The sequence below is a fragment of the Merops nubicus genome, unplaced genomic scaffold (assembly GCF_000691845.1).
Source record: "Merops nubicus isolate BGI_N331 unplaced genomic scaffold, ASM69184v1 scaffold19002, whole genome shotgun sequence".
NCBI classification, from domain to species: Eukaryota; Metazoa; Chordata; class Aves; order Coraciiformes; family Meropidae; genus Merops; species Merops nubicus.
This window is the reverse complement of record NW_008595827.1, coordinates 1-14,847: the sequence shown is the minus strand read 5'-3', so window position 1 is coordinate 14,847 and position 14,847 is coordinate 1. Positions and strand designations below refer to the sequence as shown.

Genomic DNA, 14,847 nt, shown 5'->3' with positions numbered 1-14,847 from the left:
CAGCTGTTACTCCCTTGTCAACCCAGGTTCTGAATAGCTCTGTCTCTCCTCTGCAACCCCCCTTGCTGACCTATGTCCATTTCCTGCCCGATCAAATCAAGAGATTAAAATCCTTTGCTTGTAAAATCAATCTGCTGATAAGGAAATGGTGATGATAATGACGTCACACTGTGATTATAAGCCTCTTGTTTAAACAAGCTGGGTGGAGGATATGCCAGGTACAATGGTACTCATTAAACAAACAGTTGCCAATTACTAATTTGGGTCAGGAAGTACAAACTGCCTCCTTGCTAATAGGCACACTTTTATTTGAATCTTAAAGAAAAAAAGAAAATGTTGCCATAAGACTGTCAGCATCAAAAATCCCAGTAGTACTGGTTCTATTATTTAGACAGCTAAACAAAGCATCACCTGTTATAGATGAGGTCTTCCTCTTCAGACATGCTGTTATTAAGGAATTCTTTTAAAGTACAAGTATTTTCCAGCCACTTGATGAGTCCCAGTCTGGAGCAAAAGAACCAGAGACACGAACGAGTAGCTCAAGGTTGAACTTTAGAGGAAGACCACAAATAGGAAACAACACATTCTAGTGCCTGGTCAAAGAAGGTTGAAAGCTACCAATTTAAGTATATTCTAAAAAATAGTCTCCAGACAAAGCAATTTCAATGTTCTTTTAAAGGAAAAGAAGCAGAGAGTTAAGACACAAAACATTCTGAATCAGAACCTGGCACACAGAAATCTCACTTTCCAACATCCCAATAGCAAAAGATTTTAAAATAAGGATTTCAGTCCCATCAAGACAAATGCCTACCTTGTCGTCATGGGGATGACCTGGTAAGTTTTTAGCTGCATATTCCTTTGGCTACAAGCAGCATCTTGGGAGAGGACAATGTTCATCACATCGAAGAGCTGCTCAATACGCTGGTCCTGCCGCAGGTCCTCCCCACCTTTGACAAGGAAGGGATACTCCTGCTCGTCACTGCCACGGATCGTTATACGTTTGGGCTTCCTCAAGGACTCCATCACACTTACCTTGGAGAAAGACAAAGAAAAAGCAAAATATCTGTGACAGAAGACTTGGCCTTGCACAACCGCCAGCGAAACGAAGCGTGGCTGTCACTCCTTGGTGGCATAGTCAAGTTGCTCAGTTACTTCTAGAAAACCAAATGCCCGCTTGCAGACCTCCCTTTGTGCTGCAAGATGTGTCCACAGGCAGCCACCCTGCTGCTGTCAGATCCTCCAGATTGAATGTGGACACAAGTTTATGCCACCCTTAGGATCTTGACTCAAAAACATACCCGCTCATCAAACCCAGAGATTTTTGCGTGGTACTCTGGCAGTGGTTTCCCTCTTCCATCATACTGACCTGAAGGGGTAGTGGGAAAAAAAAAAGCAGACAAATTAGACAAAAAAAGCAGACAAATACATAGACTGTATTTAATTTTAAAGTCTATTTAAGAACAGAACACACTTCCAAATATGTTGGCATATTTGCAGAATGATAACTATGATGAAAATATTTCTCAATGCCTAAAAATCCATCATAAAATCATATGATTTTATCTGTGGATTACTGCTATTCTTTCCTTGTTAAGCTGTTAGAATTGTAGCTCTTAATGGTTTCAGAGGACACATCCTTTCTGAACTAGATTTAAACAGATATTAGATTTATTTATCAGATTTCCCAGAGTCAGCCCTTTAAAAATAATATTAAGTTCTTAGGTAAGAGATGCAATTTTAGATACAATTTTTAAAATCAGGACTACAGCTTAAGAACAGATTTAAGAGGTGATGAATGAACAGAGTTATTTCAGATGAAATCTACCTCTGTGTAAGGCCAGAAAGAAGAGCCATATAGCCAACATAAGAAGGAGCAGCCACCTTCTTGTAAGGGACAGTTCACCATCACCACTGAAGGAGAACTTACCAGGAACCTCCAGCTCATTCCTCAAGAACTCAGGTTTGAACTCACTCATCCATGGTGAACATTCTTTCAGGTTTCCAGGTTCTTTATGGGTTTTGTTCATTTTTGAGAGGAGAGAAGTTGTAATCGCTTCAAAGTCGCTGACCTTCATATCCAACAATTCTGAACCACCTTTTCCAAAATGATGGCTGAAGTCCTTCCCAAAAGCCTGAGGTTCGTTTACAGAAAGGAATCCTGTTAACTCAGTGCTGGGAATTCCCCAAGAACACCAGAACAGTATCTTCTTATCTACACACAGAGCTTCATCTGAGTTCCTAAATTGTATCAGCCGTCCTTCCAATTCTGTCCTTTCTTTTTTCCTCCATTATTTCTAGCCTGTCAGAACCTTTTCACTGCCTGTTTGGTAGACCCACCAGTTACCATCACAGAAATATCCACATTTGACCAACTCAGTGATACTGAAGATCTGCAGAATTAAATCACAAACCTTTTTGCTATATCTAACCCAAAAACTTATCCCTTTTACCTCCTCCAGCTGCAGCTGGATTCTGGGTGAGTGTATCAATAATGCTGCTTATTAACCTTAATACACATATCTCATCTGTGTAAGATGAGATAGTGAAATATTAATAAAAAATACAAATATTTACATTTGCACCTATTAAACAAATACAAATTCCAACATGAACCTAAATATAGGATTGTTATCAGAACATTTAATTGATGCCCCAGTCTTCATACGTCACCACACTTTCAAACTGCTGCAAAAGCCCCAAAACCCTCAACTGGTTGATTTAGAAATGGTAAAAAAAAACACCAAACCAAACCCCCACAGCAAAACAGATGGGTGAATCAGCTAATCTTTTATCTCCCTTGATTGTGAATGTGATCCATGGAAGGTGTGGGGTTTTTACTGGACTTTGGATTTAGCTTTTTATTCTGTTGTTTTTGTTTTCTTTGGTTTTGTTTATTTGGGGTTTTTTTTGGGTGTTTTTTTTTCCAAACCAGCAGCAACACACTACAGAGCAAGCAAATAGCTGATTTCATTTATACCTTTTTTTCTAACTAAAATTTACATTGTATGTATATGTAATGCAGGTCATAAAAAATCATGTATTAAAACATTTTTTTGTGTCATGTTAGAAAAGATCAATGTAAATTTTATTTACTATCACATTCATCATTTGTGATTTGCTTTGAGATAATTTTGGATGTAAAATGTATAAACCCATATTTTTAAAGTATTTTAATACCTTGATAGAGGAAAAGTGCAAAGACATTTCATACTGATCCATTTAATAAACAAAGTAGGCATTATCTGCAAGTAGTTAACTGAGTTGACTTTTTATGTTCATAATTCAAGGTTCTAGAAAAAACAGATGTCTCCTCTTGGACCTCAGTGGCATTAACAGCTTGGAAAGATATGCAAGCTCCCTTGTTTTTACAACGTCTCATCATTTTTCTCCCAGGCTATGAAGGACACAGCTATCTCACTGAAGGAAATGAAAATACAGAAAATATTCTCCTTCTGAAAAAGAGGCTGCTACAGTCAACATCTTTATCACTTTAAATCTATTTCCAGATGATCATCTGATTGTTTTCTCTATTCTGTTCTCTGACTTTTTAAAATTCAAGGCAGCAAGTATTTAATAGCCTTAACACTGCATTTTAATCAATACAAACCCTCAACAGCATTTAATTTGTGCATTATTAGAATTTCACGTTAAAAATAAATGCAAGATTCTTATTGTTAAAGTTACATCTGAAATTGTACATAAATAATACAGATGAAGATTACAGGACTGAAGTCCTCCACTTATTAGAGCAATTTCATGTGTCAGTCAAGAGATACAACATTTTTTTCCCAGCAAGGACACTAGAAACTATACAGTTATCCTCACAGCACACTTTGTTTCTTCTTGAAGGCAAAGAATTCAGGGCCTGTGCACCATCACCCTGACCCTTTTCTGCTGCAGCTGCAAGTGTGTGAAAGGGATACTGCTCTCCCTCTTCCCTTCAGAGGGGAACAACCCCACCACCCCTCTTCCAGCACCTCCCCTGCTGTTCTCTCCCTGTCTGGTTAATGCAGTAATGATTTAAAACCCACCAGCACTACTTGCAGTATCCCCAGCTGCTGCACATTTCAGCTTTTTCAAGAGCTAGGGATTTTTTTTTTTAAGTGGGCCAAAGTGCACACAAACCACCTCAACAAGCAGGCACAGCCTGCCTTTGTCCTTGGGCTTGCCAGGTCCCTGGCTGCACTCGTACCCTCTGTGGCTCAACCCAGAGCTTCTCCTCTCCCTCTGCTCCCACCCTGGCAGCAGCACATCCTGCAAATTCTTATCATCATTTTAAAGTCATTATCCCCAGAGACCCAATTTATCTTGCAGCTACACGTTCAAAGGGCTGGTTTGCCCCTAAAATCCTAGCTGCCCTTTTTGCTGCTCCATCATCTCAGCTTCTCCCAACTCCACTTTACTCTTAACTTCCACCCTCCCTGCTCACGGGGAAGGAAATCTCCCTAAAGACACTCTGCTAAGTTTAATGCTAATGTGACATAAAAGTGGCCACATGGGAGAGACCTGGATCCACCCAGCCCTGGCTGTGGGCATAGAGTAGAAGCATACACCCACACTTCTACAGCAGTATCACCCTCCTCACCTCCAGCAGTATGCAGCTCAGGGATTTCAGAGTGCAGAAATCCCAGAAGTGTGCATTTGTACACAAAAGCTCTCAAAGCATTTTTGCCTTCCTCATTCTGTTGCCTAATTGCTATTGGAACCCATGAAACCATCCATAATACCCTGCTGCAGGAGTTCAGCACTTAAGTGTGTACTGAATGAGGGAACACTTCTCCCTGTTGGTTTTGAACCTGCCACTTCCACAGAATGTTTACTTCATGCTTGGCACTCCTGACGTTAAGAGCTTTATTGTTTGGCTTCATTGTGTCTTTTCCAACGAGAGGAATGCTGAAGTTGCTTCTTATGCAGAGGTTACTCTGCACCTTTGATTATTCTTGCCACTCTGAACCTCACAGTGGATGAGGATGATGGGTTCAATAGGCAAGAGTCAGGGGAGGCTGCTATGTCAATGAAGAAATCCATGTTTTGTTCTCTGTTCTTAACAATGACTAAGAGCTGCTTTTGTTTCTCTGCTCTTGGGTATCCACAGCTGACCTTTACACAGAACTATCAGAAATCAAGATTTTGTTCTTGGATTACAATAGCCAGCTCAAACATGAAGAATTTATATAATAAACTAACTAGGGTTTGGGGTTTTTTTTTTTGCTATGTGCATCACTTTATTTTTCTACACTGACTTTCACTATTTTAGATCTCAGCCAGTTTTGCAAGGTCCTGCCTGTAATTCTTCATAATTCTAACTCTTTTGAATAACTTAACTAAATAACTTCATACCAGCAGCAAGTTTGGGTAGCAAAACACAGAAAAACACTCTGAAGTGCTCCTACATCCTTGGCAGAAGAAAAAAAACCCACAAGGCCAGATTCCTCTGCATGTTCCCAGATGGTCAGAGGCACCCAGGCCCTGAGAACCTGCCAGTGTGCAGGACAGGGGAGGCAGAAAACTGAGGGAACATTTAGTCCTGCATGGCTGGCAGAAGTGGAAGTTGAACTACATAAGTCCATAGCTTCTAGCAAAGAAATCCCAGCCCTGTACTCCTGACGTGACCTCTTGTCTCATCAAGTCCTGCAGCACCTGTAAAAGCTGTGATCTGGTCCCTCTTCTGAATTCTAGTGCCTACCAGAAAAGCACACGATGCTGCTACTCAGTAATCACACATACCTGAGCAAACCTTTTCCTCAGCAATCCAAGGCCAGGAGCCTCTAAGCTTCCCAAGTTCTTGTACATTCCTTCATACATTTCCTTAAGCTTGTTTTTATTTCTCTGAGCTTTTAACAACTCGTTTCTGACATCCTCAACCCAGTCCTGCAAAGAGAAGGAAACAGATGAGTACCAAGAGTTTACTGACCTGCTCTTTGGTGATCTGCTCAGGTTCCTTTTGAATTAATGGATTTACTAATATTAAATTGTCTTCTGACAATCAAAAGAGCAATCAAAAGTGTATGGAAATGTTTCCCTCTCATTCTGTCTCTTGATAAAATGTTTCTACTTTATTAAAGATAATTTTGGTTATTACCATAGTGTCTCGTGCAAACTAAGAGAGCCTCCATGGGGCCAGGAGTGGTCCCAAACACATGATGAGAATCCTTTGGACAATGGGTTCAGAACATAGACAGGGAAGCCCAGCAGAGAGCAGGGAAAGCACCCAAGAACAAGTAGCCAGAAATTATAGAGATGGCCACAATGGCAATTCTGTAATGGTTTCAGAACAATTAAGGTAGGCTGCCCATGGGAAAGGGCAGAGACCCTGCCCAGGGCTGGTGCAAACCAGGCAGCTGGCAGAGGGCAGGGCCAGCATCTCCAGTGAAAGCTGCTGGCAGCACCCCGACACTGGGCTGAACCACTTCCTGTGGCTGTGGTGCCAAACAAAGTGCAGAGTGGGGCTCCACCCAGCACCCCCCTCCCTTCAGAAGGTGAGGAACAAGGGGAGTAAAACACCCCACACTTTACCTTAAAGAGCATGACGGGACTGGAGAGCTGTTCCAGAGCGTGAATGAAATCTCCAACCACTCCTCCTTTGTCCAGCTTAGCCTTGAGCCTTTAAAGGAAAAAGTGCCCCATGACACAACAGGAACTACCACCAGCAACAAGCCTGCCAGGTAAGCAACCATCCAGACTGTCTGCTGCTTTCAGGAATCTGGTAAAACAATCTATGGTGGGACTCCCTCAGAACTCTCCCTCAGGCCGCCCAACTGTTAATATATTGACTGTCCTCACCATGCAGCTCCCAGCTTCTTAATTAAGTGTCCCACTAAGAAAATAGGAGCTTGGGGGAGGAATGGAAAGCATGCTTGCACCAGAACTGGGCATTACCCAGGCTGTGCATCCTCTCATGACAGTTACTCAATGGGGATACAGTTTGTGATGCACAAGACTATCTTCTTATTTTAATCCAAGTCAGCAAATATATCAGAGATTTGAAAAAAAAAAAAAGAGATAAAAATACATTGAAAATTGTATTAGTGGTGCTAAAAGTTGACTTTTGCCTGGGCATTAACTCAGGCTTTGTTGTATGGCAAAGCAGGCAAAGGAGGGCTGGTAGAGGAAGGTGCCTGCTGCACAGTGAGTATCAGAGAACACCACAACCACGAGCTGGCCCTCCCCAAGACAATGTGCACCCATCTCACTGCCCCTCTCTGAAGTCTGGTAGGAGCATCTATTCTATTTGCATGCATCTGCTTTTCTCTTGGTATTAGAAAGTTTGTAGATATCCAAGCAAGCTTCATCTTCATCTCTGACAGGTGCTGACTCCTACTGCTGTGAAGCCTATTACAGTAAGAACAAAATCGTGCACCAGATCTCTCTTCCACCTCAGCAGAGCAAAAGGAAGAAAAAACTTTGACTACCACAGAATTAAGAGGAGAATTGGGCTGCCTCTCTGTGGTCTTTTTGTTTTATCTTGGAAAAATTCTGACTTCCCACAGCCTAGGGACTACGTACCCCACACTTCAGAAAGTATTCAGGCCATCAACCTGAGTATATCTAAAACTAAGAGAGCTTATGTCTTGGTTTTTACTGTGCCACTAAATAAAAACACAGGTTACCAGGGATTAACCCTACTGTTTCTCATGCTCCCTAAAGAGAAGAGTTTGATTAAGAAAAAGAAATAAATCTCTCCACTCTTGAATAAAAAACATACAGAAGAGCTACTCTGACAGCAAACTCACCTTTCTACAAACTCCTTGTTCTTACAACCAGTTGCAGTATCTTTGAAAGAGTAACTTTCACTGCTGATCATGAAAGGGTAGATGATTGCCTGGGGATAGGTATTTGCAATCTCCTCCACAGTGTGTTGCACAGCTACTGCTTCATCCTTGTCAAGTAGTGCCATCATCTGGCTAATCCAGCCAATGAACTGCCAACAGGGAACCGAAGAAAGCTGCAAAAACACACACACTGCTCTCAACTTTGGTCCTCCTCAAAAATCCCAAACAAAGTAAACAGCTCTGTGGCCCAGCCTGACAGACGTGACATGTGAAAAGGAAACTGAGAATGTCAACTAGGTTGCACAAACCAGCTCCCAATGAAGCAGAGATTTCATTATTACCATTACTATTATTGTTATTACTACTACCACTACCACACCACCACTGCTGCTGCTTAATAGGTTTTCCACTACAAATATTCACAGTTTGTTGATCAAGATGAGGTGTCATACTCAAACTTGTGGCTTTTCTGGCTGGATGCAACATGATAATTTTTGATCATCACATACAAATGACTCAAAAATCTGAAGGGATTGTTCAGACACCATTGGGTTAAGTTTTGATTTGAGTAAAAAAAGCCAGGAAAGGGAACACTGGAACTCCAAACAGTTTTGTTCACCCTTCAACTTTGAACAGATTTAGGTTTGCACTGATTTCAGGAAAGCAGTCCCCTGACACATAAGCTCCTGATGAGCTGGGGCAATTCCAGGTATCAGTACAGGCTGGGGGATGAAGGAATTAAGAGGAGCCCTGTGAGGAAGGACTTGGGGGTACTGGTGGATGAAAAGCTGGACATGAGCTGGCACTGTGTGCTTGCAGTCCAGAAAGCCATGGCCATGCATCCTGGGCTGCATCAAGAGAAGTGTGGCCAGCAGGTCGAGGGAGGTGATTCTGCCCCTCTGCTCTGTGAGGCCCCACCTGGAGTACTGCAGCCAGATCTGAGCCCTCAGCACAGAAGGACATGGACCTGTTGGAGTGGGTCCAGAGGGGCCACAAAAATTATCAGAGGGCTGGAACCTCTCTGCTATGCAGAAAGGCTGAGAGAGTTGGGTTTGTTCAGCCTGGAGAAGGGAAAGCTCCAAGCAAACCTTACTGCAGGTTTTCAGTACTTCAAGGAGGCCTGTAAGGAAGATGGGGACAATAAGGTAAGACAAGGGGTGATGGTTTTAAACTAAAAGAGCAGAGATCTAGACTAGATATAAGGAAGAGATTTTTTTATGATGAGGGTAATGAAATACCCAGGTTGCCCAGAGGTGGTAGATGCTCCATCCCTAGAAATATTCAAGGTCAGGGTGGACATGGCTCAAAGCAACCTGATGAGTTGAAGGTGTCCCTGCTCACTGCAGTGGAGGCTGGACCAGATGACCTTTAAAGGTCCTATCCATCTCACAGCATTCTATGGTTCCCTGATTCTCATATTCTTCACGCTCACTTCCTTAGTAAAGCCACATCACTTCTGAAAGTAAGTACTAGTGTGTATTTTCTTGTTGATAGCCAGAGGCCAAACTCCAGTTCCTCTATATCAGATTGCCAGTATTTATCTCTCAAAAAGACAAAGGAGAGGACGAAGAACTGCCTGGTGAACTCCTTTTCTGGGTGAGATCTGTCAGCTGGACCAGGTGTCAGGTTCTGTTTGAAGCACTAGAGTTTCACTGTGACCACACCTTGTGCACCTCAGCTGGTTTTGCTACTTTCTCAGTTCCTTGGGATAACTTAAGCTGTGTTTCTGTCTCTCTCGAGTTCTTCCTCCAACAGGGCCTGGTGCTCTGTGTGCACCAGCACAATGACACGGGCTTGAAAAGGTGGGCAGGCCAAGGCAGGAACAGGCATGAGTCACAGAGGAGCTTCCCTGTCCCATGGCAGCAGGGAAGGCAGCAGGGAAGGCAGCAGGGAAGGCAGCAGGGAAGGCAGCAGGGAAGGCAGCAGGGAAGGCAGCAGGGAAGGCAGCAGGGAAGGCAGCAGGGCTCATGCCATGGAACCACCATGGAAGAACATGTTGTGGAAGGGAGGAAGTGGGGAATACAAAGGACGAAGAAGCTGTAGTAACCTCTGAAGTGAAGCAGGACAGGGAGAGGTGGGAGATGTGGAAAATTACTCTGGAGAAGCTGCTGGCTTCTTGCATACAGGAAACTCAGCTTACAGAAATAAGATACATTCCTCACCCTAGTATTAACCAACTTTATCAGCCCTTTTAAGATTGTTCTGAAGGAAAAAAAAAAAAACCCACAACTTAGTTTTCCTCCAACAGTTCTCTAACTGACATTTGGAATCAGAACAATGATAGAAAGTTAAACTTTTAAGAAAAAAAGTGTCTGTCCATATGCATTACACTCAGTGAGTTAGAGAAAAGACAAGGAAACAATGATTGGATAAAATTTATCTGATTTACCTGAAGCAAAACTTACCAGCCTAACCTCTGTATCCATCCAACTTCCACCCCCACCTTTAAATTTGATTTATAGCAACATTTACCGCCAGGGAAATGGAAGCAACTAACCTCTCGTGTCACTAGACCCAATGTCTCTGCTGGATATCTTTCAATTATTTGCAGCAGTCTAGGAAATCTCAGCCTGGCTTCTCTGGAGTTCAGTTTTAAAGCTTTTATCATTTTCTCCACCACAATAGCTGGGAATAGCTGCAGATCTGCAGCATTAACTTCTGCCAAGAGACATTAAACAAGAATTATCAGAAACACCATCACTTGTTCCGTGTCTTTGATCATCTGGAACATTCATTTTTACAATTCTGTAATTTTTTTTTCCAACATATTTAGTATTTTTTTTTTTTACTTTGTTCTCCTTCCCATCTGTTTGAACTGCACACATCTGCAACACATGTACTTGAGGACTGTAAGGATTAGCTTTATCAGGAAGCAGCATCACTGCTGGTATCTTGCCTGCTTTAAACACAGCACTGCTGTGCTCTGGGAAGGAAGAAGGGAAGCATCTGCTGGATAGGACACATTTCTCATAAGTGAGAAGGAGACTGAGTGATTCACTAGTACCAAAGCTAGCAGAAATAATGAGGGGGGGGAAAAAAAGGGAACATAAATGCTGGTGAGCTGGAGGCCAAAGTGTCCCATTTAAACCCAAGCTGTGCTGCTCAGGGAGGTCTCCTGGGTACCACAAAAGCTCACATATCACCTCGTGTGTTTAGGAGAAGTCCTGACTAACCAGGCAAGCCACCTTCTTCTTCTCTACGCAGGTGCTGGTCACAGAAACCAACCAAAGTCATGTATGCATTGGTAACTCCCACCACATCTACGTGCTCCATGGAGTGGGACTGCACCTCCTCTTCAGCCTTCCTGGCAGCACTGCCCAAAGCCTGGAAAGCCTTCCTGTTCAGAGCTGCCAACACCTGAGAGCCAGCCAGGGCAGGACAAAAGCACACGTTAGCAAGTAGCATTCAGTAACTCCTCCTAAAACTGCAGCTTGGTTCAAGCCTCGAGTAGATAACATTTCAACTCTATTAGATGTTTTGAGCAGATAATACAGGTGGAAAAAAAAAATCAGGACATTTCTAGCAATGATTTCCACTATTTTAAATGGAAAAATATAAGCCACACTTCACATTTAAATCAGTCTTTGGACATGTTGTGTAGAATTTTTATACTGTTGTAACTCTTAATGTTCTCACATTTAAATCAGTCTTTGGACATGTGTAGAATTTTTATAATGTTGTAACTCGTAATGTTAAACATTAACTGTTGAGAGGTAACATTGATTTTTTGCAACCAGTTAACAGAAAACAATTTTAAAATGTTATTTTTTCCTATTAAGACATCTGCATAACAGCTATACTTGGAATTTGTGTTAAAAAGCCCATACAAACTATTTGAAATCTGATGTTTTTCCCTATTACAAAGAGCCACATCAATCACACCTTTCTAATGCAGCTCATGCAATGAAGGACTTGACAGAACCTTCACAACTGCATGTTTATAAATGAAGTACATACCTTCTCATATTGCCAACAAGCTTACTGACCTCAGACATTGCAGCTATTGTAGATATTAAACAACATACAAAATTGCTGCAGAACAAGTTGGAACAACTGAAAAATGCTGTAACTGAAATGAAATAGTTTGAATTTCAGGTAGGCAGAGGTGAAACTACCAGGGTCAGAGTACTGCTTAATGCTAAGCTGAACTAAGACTAAGCTCCTTAAGCTTATAGAAGTATCTGGTATCCTAATCTGACTCATCTGACACAGAAGAGCTTTTATGCTCATCTTCTAGATTTCCTTAAGAACAATGTTTTTAACAATTAGCTAAGAAATGAAGCTTAAGCTTTTGCTCAAGTTTCTACACACGTGAAAATGTAAAATCTTTTTTGCAGGAATCTCTTTACCTGCTTCTCTTTAATAACCATAAACACATGAATTAAGAGCTTTTTTTTTTCCTCTTTTACACTGATATGGTTCATATCTAAGGGTCTTCATGATGGCTTTAGGAATGAACAGAAGTCAAACAGCAGTGGTACTTCAAATTCTTACTCAACAGAAACATCAGTGCCACAGCATCTGGGACAACTGACAACTGAGATGATTTCAGATGCAGCACAGTCTGTCACTGGACTCTTCAAATATTCACTGCCCCATAACAGGTAAAGGTGACCTGCATGTGCCCTGTCTTAAAAACCCTCTCCTCTCTATCACTAAAATCATTTAGATAAAAGAAGTGGGACAGAAAAAAAACACCAGAACACTTTGCCAATTATAAAGGCTACAGTGGTGCAAAACTCCAGGAGAGCAAAAAACACACAAAACAGCAACCAGTTTTTTTTTCCCCCTCCCCTCCAGCTGGTTTTCCTGGGCAAATCACCAGCAGCAGATGGGTTTCACATTCTCTGTATCTATCCACATTCAACACCACCTATTCAAGTAGTGATTACAACACTGAAATACCTGAAAGGTTTCCCCCTCTCATTTACCTTTCCAGGATTCTCAAGACTTTCTCCTGATAGTAGTGATATTTTCCCAGCCTTTTCCTCCTTGATTTGCTCAAGGCATCTTGGATCCTGACTCAGAGCACTGGCCATGATGTGGTAGGTAGTACCCAGAAGAAGATTCTGGTTTCGGAAGGCCATTACGTTCTTACTAAGGTAGTCAGCCTTGGTATCTTCTGTTGGAATTGAAAACTAGAGTTGGTAATTTGACAACAAAGAAGCTTTGCACAATAAACAAGGTGCAGCCAAGAGAAAGCTGTTACCAAGCAGGGAGATGGTTTTTAGCACTGCCAGCACACGCTGAGGACAACTCTGGCTCCGGCTGGAGCTGTGCACGAAGCGGCAATAGGCGGAATTCCACCTCAGCAGCCAGTCCTCCCTCGTCCTGGCATCTCTCCGCAGGTCTTTCAGGAGCTTCTTGGCAACTGTGAAGCTGCTCTGTATTCAGATTAAGACAGAATTCACAGATAATATATCTGAAGAGGAAACGAAACCTTTCTGCAATCAAATTAAAGGATGAGAAGATTTAGGTAACTCAGGTAAAGCTAAAATAAGATGAAGAGAGGCCCGCTGCTTGTCAGGTCTCATGTTCAAAACCAGATTTGTGCTAATGGTGGAATTTGAAAAGAAAAAAGAAAAGAAGTTTGACAAACTAAGGAAGTTAAAACAATTCTATCCACATGACTAAGGTGGCATTAGCTGTTCTGCACTACAAACACATATGGGGAACATAACTGCAACTGGTTTATAATACTATTAACCAAATGACTTATTTGTGTTTTGATGAAAAGTTTTGTATAAGTAACATTAAGGGAGATCTTATTTTCCATTTACTCCTTTAAGAGTGTACAGTCAGCACAGCACTAACATTATATTTGGTTATTACAGTGCTTAAAGTAAATGCTTGCCACTGATTGCAGACTTATGCAGCATCTCAGAAGATGAGAGAGACCTCGTCCTAAATATTATTCATCTTGTCTCAAGCTTGAACAAGGTTCATCCATGAAAGCTGTTTCAGTCATTTTAGTAGCCAGAGCCAAAACAAAATTTCTAAGTCACTTACTTCTAGTTCTTTATAGAAGTGTTATCCTAACAGCACTAATGTAAACTGTAAAAAAAAAAAACCCAAACCATAAAATGTTTCATAATTGCTGACAGAAGTAAATGACTGATTCAGTATGAATTTGATGTCTTTCTTCCATGGAAGAGATTACTTGTAAATGACAAAGCATAATGTTTGGTTGCAAGCATCCCTTCCACTGAAGATAGAAGCATTTCAGATACTTTATTTATCTGTCCTTTAGAGTGTCAGAAACTACCTGTGGATCAAAGGGGCCTTCAGGGAACATTTCCAGTAATGAGAAATTATCATCAAGCTCGTAATCAATATTTATCCATTTGCTTTCTATTGCTGTGGAACTGACTTTCTTGAGCTTTCAAAAGATCCTGGACAGCAGGGTCGAAAAGAGACAAGGCAAAAAAGATGTCCAAGAGCACCTAAGGGGCTTTTCCAGCTGTGGTTTCTATGTATTTTCTCACACAATTGGAAGCTATCAGACAGTAGAATCACCTGTTTCCTGGCACTTTCTACCATCTTCATTTTCATGTTAAATTTGCAGCTTTTAATCATTGAGTAAATGTCTTCATCCTGTTGATCCACTTCCATTTGGTCACTAGCACTGGATTCTCCATCCACCTCCATACTATCGTTTGCCTGGTCACAGAGAAGTTTCTCCTGCAGCTTGTCAAGAAAGAAACACCTGCACAATGACAACAGGAGCACACATCACTTCAGTATGGATCCAAGGGAATGAACATTCAAAAGTGTTGTCAGCCTGACAGTAAACAAAGCTAAGAACAAGTGGCCAGCTATAGTGATCACTTCAGCAAGGGCTCGATGTAGTCCCCAGCCTGGAAAGTTGTAACTGGGGACAGGCTGACCTTGAGAGCACTCTAGGATCTTGAACTGATGACAAGGTATTAGAAAATGTCCAGAACAGAATAGGATTTTTGTTAGTTTGTTCTTTTAAAATCATAGCTACGATCTCCAAGTTCCCCAAGCCACAACTTGCATTCCAGCTTGACAAAAGTGCAAACAAACAGGAGTCTCCCTGGCACAGAGCAAGTGC

The 14,847-nt window shown here is 41.7% G+C and overlaps 1 protein-coding gene across 1 annotated transcript in view; it reads right to left on the bottom strand.

The window, feature by feature from the left end:
• Window positions 1-14,478, bottom strand: part of LOC103769032 (DNA-dependent protein kinase catalytic subunit-like) — a gene marked incomplete at its 5' end in the record, with an annotated part of 19,683 nt that extends 5,205 nt beyond the window's left edge. Inside the window, 12 exons of the mRNA XM_008936205.1 lie at window positions 412-504; window positions 812-1,032; window positions 1,299-1,366; window positions 1,928-2,132; window positions 5,728-5,871; window positions 6,517-6,604; window positions 7,734-7,945; window positions 10,270-10,430; window positions 10,946-11,129; window positions 12,704-12,894; window positions 12,982-13,156; window positions 14,289-14,478. Coding sequence (XP_008934453.1) covers window positions 412-504; window positions 812-1,032; window positions 1,299-1,366; window positions 1,928-2,132; window positions 5,728-5,871; window positions 6,517-6,604; window positions 7,734-7,945; window positions 10,270-10,430; window positions 10,946-11,129; window positions 12,704-12,894; window positions 12,982-13,156; window positions 14,289-14,478 — 1,932 coding nt within the window. The remainder of the gene's footprint in view (window positions 1-411; window positions 505-811; window positions 1,033-1,298; window positions 1,367-1,927; window positions 2,133-5,727; window positions 5,872-6,516; window positions 6,605-7,733; window positions 7,946-10,269; window positions 10,431-10,945; window positions 11,130-12,703; window positions 12,895-12,981; window positions 13,157-14,288) is intronic.
• Window positions 14,479-14,847: the final 369 nt, after the last annotated feature.